Source organism: Oncorhynchus mykiss, chromosome 15 (assembly GCF_057628025.1).
Source record: "Oncorhynchus mykiss isolate SJ-2025 chromosome 15, ASM5762802v1, whole genome shotgun sequence".
Lineage (NCBI taxonomy): Eukaryota > Metazoa > Chordata > Actinopteri > Salmoniformes > Salmonidae > Oncorhynchus > Oncorhynchus mykiss.
This window is the reverse complement of record NC_143036.1, coordinates 21462554-21470268: the sequence shown is the minus strand read 5'-3', so window position 1 is coordinate 21470268 and position 7715 is coordinate 21462554. Positions and strand designations below refer to the sequence as shown.

General features: G+C 42.0%; 2 protein-coding genes across 2 annotated transcripts; one reads left to right on the top strand and one right to left on the bottom strand.

The window, feature by feature from the left end:
- The first annotated feature begins 1426 nt into the window (after positions 1-1426).
- Positions 1427-2209, top strand: LOC110490944 (fat storage-inducing transmembrane protein 1). The gene is given in 5 exon segments (XM_090199010.1): positions 1427-1432; positions 1534-1667; positions 1669-2032; positions 2034-2169; positions 2172-2209. Coding segments are annotated over 5 exon segments (678 nt in total).
- A 277-nt stretch (positions 2210-2486) lies between these two features.
- Positions 2487-6864, bottom strand: psme1 (proteasome activator subunit 1). The gene is made up of 11 exons (XM_021562671.3): positions 6399-6864; positions 6062-6094; positions 5897-5959; positions 5655-5756; positions 5460-5517; positions 3932-4029; positions 3698-3766; positions 3515-3582; positions 3329-3383; positions 3131-3217; positions 2487-2800 (listed from the first exon to the last, which is right to left on the bottom strand). Exons 1-11 carry the CDS (start codon positions 6435-6437, stop codon positions 2720-2722), a joined length of 753 nt encoding a protein of 250 aa, XP_021418346.1. The 5' UTR covers positions 6438-6864; the 3' UTR covers positions 2487-2719.
- Positions 6865-7715: the final 851 nt, after the last annotated feature.

Genomic DNA, 7715 nt, shown 5'->3' with positions numbered 1-7715 from the left:
GAAAGAGAGAAGGAGAGAATTAGAGAATGCACACTTAGATTCACACATGACACCGAATAGGACAGGAGAAGTACTCCAGATATAACAAACTGACCCTAGCCCCCCGACACATAAACTACTGCAGCATAAATACTGGAGGCTGAGACAGGAGGGGTCAGGAGACACTGTGGCCCCATCCGAGGACAACCCCGGACAGGGCCAAACAGGAAGGATATAACCCCACCCACTTTGCCAAAGCACAGCCCCCACACCACTAGAGGGATATCTTCAACCACCAACTTACCATCCTGAGACAAGGCTGAGTATAGCCCACAAAGATCTCCGCCATGGCACAACCCAAGGGGGGGCGCCAACCCAGACAGGACGACCACATCAGTGAATCAACCCACTCAGGTGACGCACCCTTTCCAGGGACGGCATGAGAGAGCTCCAGTAAGCCAGTGACTCAGCCCCTGTAATAGGGCTAGAGGCAGAGAATCCCAGTGGAAAGAGGGGAACCGGCCAGGCAGAGACAGCAAGGGCGGTTCGTTGCTCCAGAGCCTTTCCGTTCACCTTCCCACTCCTGGGCCAGACTACACTCAATCATATGATCCACTGAAGAGATGAGTCTTCTGTAAAGACTTAAAGGTTGAGACCGAGTTTGCGTCTCTGACATGGGTAGGCAGACCGTTCCATAAAAATTGAGCTCTATAGGAGAAAGCCCTGCCTCCAGCTGTTTGCTTACAAATTCTAGGGACAATTAGGAGGCCTGCGTCTTGTGACCGTAGCGTACGTGTAGGTATGTACGGCAGGACCAAATCAGAGAGATAGGTAGGAGCAAGCCCATGTAATGCTTTGTAGGTTAGCAGTAAAACCTTGAAATCAGCCCTTGTTTTGACAGGAAGCCAGTGTAGAGAGGCTAGCACTGGAGTAATATGATCAAATTTTTTGGTTCTAGTCAGGATTTTAGCAGCCGTATTTAGCACTAACTGAAGTTTATTTAGTGCTTTATCCGGGTAGCCGGAAAGTAGAGCATTGCAGTAGTCTAACCTAGAAGTGACAAAAGCATGGATTAATTTTTCTGCAATCATTTTTCTGCATCATTGCACAATTGGTGGCTGACTAAATACTTTTTTGCCCCACTGTACTCCATAACAGAGTACACTCTCAGCCAACAGGAAGAGGTAGGAAGAGGATGATAAAAAAAATTGAACATCTAAAGATGTGACTGAAGAAAAGTGAATAGAAACAACGGGCCGAAAGATTGAAGACAAAATCAAATGGAATTTTTGAAAATGAACATAAGTAAATTACACCAGTGGCTAAGGAACAGAGCTGACCAGGAAAGCTTGTCATGTTTCTCAACACAGTTCTGGTGGTTGTGACAGACCTTTGGGCTGGACTGCTTGGTAGTGCCATATTCAGACACCCTTTTCACCCTTTGATAATGAATGTATTCTTTATGCTACCTGATTTCACACAGATAATATTCACCAAGTATCCATACCATCTAGTTCTGTCCTGAGCTATATAGCCATCTAACATTTACTGTAGAAGTCTGCTTTGAATTCTCTCAGGATGTTCCTGTGATCGTGCTGGGGTTGGGCCTGTGTCTTCACGGGCTCCTTCCTCTTCTCCATCTGTCGATAACCCCCTCTCTCCCTTCGCCACCTCTCACGGATAGCTGTCATGGTGGTGCTGTCACCATCTTCTGACTCTGCTGGAGAATGCAGCAGGTAGCGGCTACAAGCCAATGCCTGCTACACTGGATGGGGGCCTGAATCTTGGCCAGGGAACCAGTGTCCCAGGTCAGTCTTTACTCTTGCTCCATGAGGGCAAGGCCTCATGCCTGAAAGCGGGCATGCTGTTGCGAGGCTGGGAGGTTTCCGAGGACACCCTCCTCCTCTGCTGCCTCCTCCTGGCCGAGGAGACTGCCATATTGGGGCCCTACCTGGCCCTAGGAGGTCCCTCAGGAGGCCCCACCGTTCCTGCTTTGTGTCTCCCGCTGGGCTTGTGGCTGATCATGCTGTTCGGTCTGCTGGCTCACTTACCATAGTTTCCCCTCCCAGCTGCTGGGGGGAGCTCGAGGATATCTGGGCTGGAGGGGGCTGTAGCAGGGCTGGTATCATTTGCAACCCAGCTGATGCTGTCCTGGGTGGCCTGGAGAGGGACTACTCACCACCACTCAGAGAGCAGTGAGAGAGATGTCCATGACGTGTGGAGGCACTGACCAAAAAATGTATGTCTTAGGATAAGAATGGTTAACAGCAAAAAAAGGCTCTGCCTGATATTTTATAAAAACGAAGTAATGATTTTTGCTTGCGCTTTTCTGGTTCTTTATATTCAATGATAACTCCTAACACCAATAAGATCGAATTGGATAACAGGACGATGACGTACATTACCACAGGATGGAGTAAAGTCTCAAATTTTTCACGTTTCCTAAACAAAATATTTAAATACTTTCAAATCTCACCTTGAGGCAAAAAAGCACAACTCACTTCATATTATGTCAGTTATCACTGCTTTATTTTGAAATCTGAATAAAAATGATTGTGTAATACAGCAGGGTTATTTTTATCATTGATGAAAATGAAAACATTTTTAAATGAACTGTCAATGTATTCAGTTACCCAACAATCATCTTAACATGTTGCACTACACGATTTGTATCATAACCAGTGAATGGTTGAGTAGGTGTATTGCCGTCTCCAGTGCACATACAACAGTCAGTTGATCATCAGTAGATGAGGGCTTTGCAGTCCCCTCTGGGCTTCTTGATCTTGTCATAGTTCTTGTTAATTATGTCCAACAGCACGGCCTGGTGAGTGGGTGACAGAAATAGCAGGGTAATTACATCACTGAAATATTTCATCACTTACACCATCCTTTCATGTCAAGGGCATCAAACAGTGGAAGATGTCAGGGTAGGTAAGTACAATGAAAATAGCAGGAGGCATTGTAATTATTGACTCAATCAATTTGTTAACAGGGTAAGATTTCCAATGACAACTTGAGGTCTCTTGAGGTTAATACTTTTCTTCACACTGGTAAATGTTATTCAACTTTGGGTTGAACATTATGGGGATGCTGAGCACTTGAACTCTAATGAAGGGAAAAAAGGAATGATACATCAGGCATCTTGGCTTACATAAGTGTTGCGGATCTCCAGAACCACGATGCGCAGCTCACAGTACTGGTACTGGTCCAGCTCATGCACCAGCTGCCTGTAGTCTCCCTTGAGTTATAAGTATACGCAATATGGTTAACACACACACACCAATGAAAGTGAGCATGTGCATACACACACACACACACACACACACACAAAACACAGAGTAATACTAACCACATGTGGCTCTTTTGAGGCCTTGTCAACAGCATCCCCTCTCTCACTGTAGTACCTGACAACACATCAAATAATAAAGATGTGTGTTAGTCACATTAACACATTGATTACATACATAATTAGATAGTATGTAGGTAAAGAGTAATTACACAACTAATTGAAATTATTTTGGTCTAAGTCTCTTACTTTGAGATCTGTGTCTGGAATCCCTCAATCTTTGTGCGAGTGTTGGTCAACAATTCAAACACTTTTTCCTGTGGAAAAACATTCATGAAAATAGGCCTGCACAGGTAACAAACATAATATGAATGACTATAATATAACAGATATGACAATATCTGAATCATCTCAGAAATTCATAACACTGACCTGCACAGCTACCCCAAAGTTGTTCCCATCTTCAATTTTGGGAATCTGAAGTTGCACCCACATTGACACCTGCCAGAGCAAGAGATTATAGAATGTATGTATTTCTATACACACTTGCCTTACAATTACACATGCCTTCTCACCTATTTAGCAATAGAGATGTGCTAGTGAATCTTAGATGTAAAATAACAGTTTGGCCAATACAGAGTAACAGAGACAAAAAGCCTGACTGACGGTGTTGAGTTTCTCCTTCAGTATCTGGATCTGAGGCTTGATCTCCTTCAGAAGACTTTCCACTCTCTCGTTGCAGGGGATTGGACCACAGGCAGGCCCTAGGGAAAAACACCATCAGAAACCCCAGAGTAGGACAAAGCTATCCCAATGCACTGATCTAAGATTTGATTTGTGTGTCCCCTCTAATGGTTAAAAGTTCAGACGCAGCTACTTTAAACGGAGCATACAAAACATTAAGAACTCTATCCATGACATGACTCTATCCATGACCGGGGCGGCAGGGTAGCCTAGTGGTTAGAGCGTTGGACTAGTAACCGGAAGGTTGTGAGTTCAAACCCCCGAGCTGACAAGGTACAAATCTGTCGTTCTGCCCCTGAACAGGCAGTTAACCCACTGTTCCCAGGCCGTCATTGAAAATAAGAATTTGTTCTTAACTGACTTGCCTGGTTAAATAAAGGTAAAATAAAAAATAGACTGACCAGGTGAATCCAGGTGAAAGCTATGATCCCTTATTGATGTCACTTGTTAAATTCACTTCAAATCAGTACATGAAGGGGAGGAGACAGGTTAAAGAAGGATTTTTAAGCCTCAAGACAATTGATTTGTCTATGTTCAGAGGGTGAATGGTAAATGTTTAAGTGCCTTTGAACGAGGCATGGTAGTATGTGCCAGGCGCACCAGTTTGGGTCAAGACTGCAACGCTACTGGGTTTTTCACGCTCAACAGTTTCCTGTGTGTATCAAGAATGGTCCACCACCCAAAGGACATCCAGCCAATGACACAACTGTGGGAAGCATTGGAGTCAACATGGGCCAGCATGCCTGTGGAATGCTTTCAACACCTTATAGAGTCCATGCCCCGAGGAATTGAGGCTGTTCTGAGGGCATAAGGGGGGGGGGTGCAACTTAATATTAGGAAGGTGTTCATAATGTTTGGTATATCTCAATATCAAACCATTTCTGGGTAATAATTAAGTACCTTACTGTGATTGTTTTACATTAAAATGGTCAAAAATAAACAAAAGAAGCTTAGCAAAAAGCTATTTCTCAAGAAAGAATTTTGCTAGGACTGTCTGGCAGTGGTCTGAAGAGGGAGGGGAAAATTAGCTGTTATTGGCAGAGAGGTTTGTAACTCTTTCTTATTGGTCTATTCCCAAATTTACCACCTGATGATATCACCAGGCAGGCCAAAACTCCATCCCACCAAAACAGGATGAAATTATTCCAACCGAAGTGTGGAAATATATATAAAACACGGGTAAATCACATTTTTGACTGCATTGGGCCTTTAAAGTGTCACTCTAGTCTAATGTTCACCTCATTTAACCTGATTTACTTAATAAAATGTATATCTCAAAAGGTGGTCAAGGTATGTCATGACATAGCACAAGTGGGGATATCGTTTTTCAACAGTAAAAGTACAAAAATCTCTGGAGGACGTTTTTAAGATTAGGAGATGATCCCAGATCTGTACATACAGCAATTTAACAACTAACTGTGGTGGTACATCAGTGGTATTGTGTCTTTACCTGCATCGTCATCTTCTTTATCGCTGTCCTTGTCTTTCTTTCCTTCCTTTGCTTCTTTCTGACAAAAAAAAGAGGAACGGGGTAAAGGATTTTGCAAGATTCATCAATTTGCATGGTTGATACTACTTTTAATGATTCCAGTGTAATCCAAGGGGTTAATCATGATATAATGCTGAATTAGTGAAATGTATGTACCTCCTCTTTCTTCTTTCTCTTTGCCTCTTCTTTAGCTGGGTCTGGCATTGGGATGTCCAGAGGTGATTTCAGCGCTGCCAGGCCATCAGTGCTAAAGGATTTCTGGGGTCCATTTCAAGGGGTATGAATGATAAACAAAGCATTGACAAACAGCTCGTATTTGCCTACTTACAATAGCATTGCGTCAATGTATCTGGACTGAAATCAAAAGGTGTTTTTTCATGGTCAACATCTGTCCATACCTTCAATAGCATCTCCATCTCTGCAATCTTCTGAGGGAAGAATGATGTGACCAGGGTCTCTGCCTATAACGCGCAGGAAATACATCAGTTACCAACGTTGGACATAGTCATGATTACCATCTAAAATGTGCTTATTAGACTATCAAAAATAAATATGTCAGTTACCTCTTTAGTGAGCTGAGTGCAGAAGTCATCGACCTAGGAAATTGAAACCAAAGAAATACGATGTATTTATTTTTGTAAATGAAACTGTATGCAAGGCACAGCAGCAAACCCAACTCCCACTGTCTCTACTTTACACCTGACTACGATAGCCGGGGTAAGGTCACCTGATGTGGCCTCACCTGGATCTACTGTTGGTCTAATTATCAAAACGCCTTGAAGATTATCAGGGCTGGTGAATTATCTAAACACACATTATATTGGTAAGCTACAGCCATGAATGATTCTAGGTTACATTTGGCTTCTGTTTGTTATTACACAATTTAAATTGACAACCTACCATCTTCTTGGACTCCGGGCGAATGTCTATGGAAGTCATCTTGTGTGATGGGAATATATTTATTTGATAGTCAAAAAATACCCGTTTCAATGCAATAATAGGCAATAATTAAATAGTTGAAAGAATGCGCGATTATCCTAAATGTCTAATTGTACACAACGCGGAAAACAGTCGCAGTTAGTCAGCACAAAAAGTGAAAATGAAAGCAAGTAAACACTTTTCAGTGTTCCGTACTTTCCAGTTTTGAAGCTCAAGATGCAGCATCGTGGGATTTGTAGTTTAATTGTGGGTTTAATAACCTGCAGACACTAGGCCCTGCATTTAATGAGTTTGACACCCCTGCTATAGAAAGCAATAGTAATGGAGTCTTTTTGTAGGCACGAACGCTGCCATGGCTCGTTGGCAAAAAGCCTATGGGGAAATGAAACGGAGGACCACTTCGATGTTCGGGTCAACACCTTGAATGGCACTTCGGTGCTCACACATTCTAGTGTGTAACTCCCATGAGGTCTCTCCAACACAAATTAACCAGCACTGGCAGCAATCGTGTAGATCACATTGTGAGAATTTCAATTTATGGTAATTTAGATTTTTATGGATTTGATCCAGTAACCTTTTGGTTACTGGCTCAACACTCTAACCACTAGTCTAACTGCTGTACTTTAAAGTACTACTTATGTCATTTTTGTGGGTATATGTACTTTACTATTTATATTTTTGACAACTTTTACTTTACTACATTCCTAAAGAAAATAATGTACTTTTTACTCCATACATTGTCCCTGACAACCAAAAGTACATTGAATGCTTAGCAGTACAAGAAAAAGGTGAAATTTACGCATTTATCAAGAGAACGTGTGAAATGGTGCCATCTGCTTTGCTTAATATAAGGAATTTGAAATGATTTATACTTTTACTTTTGATACTTAAGTATATTTTAGCAATTACATTTACTTTTGATACTTAAGAACAGTTGAAGTCAGAGGTTTAGCCTAAAACATTTAAACTCAGTTTTTCACAATTCCTGACATTTAATCCTAGTACAAAATCCCTGTTTTAGGTCAGTTAGGATCACCACTTTATTTTAAGAATGTGAAATGTCAGAATAATAGTAGAGAGAATGATTTATTTCAGCTTTTATTTCTGTCATCACATTCCCAGTGGGTCAGAAGTTTACATACACTCAATTAGCATTTGATAGCATTGCCATTAAATTGTTTAACTTGGGTTAAATGTTTTGGGTAGCCTTCCACAAGCTTCCCACAATAAGTTGGGTGGATTTTGGCCCAATTCCTCCTGACAGAGCTGGTGTAACTG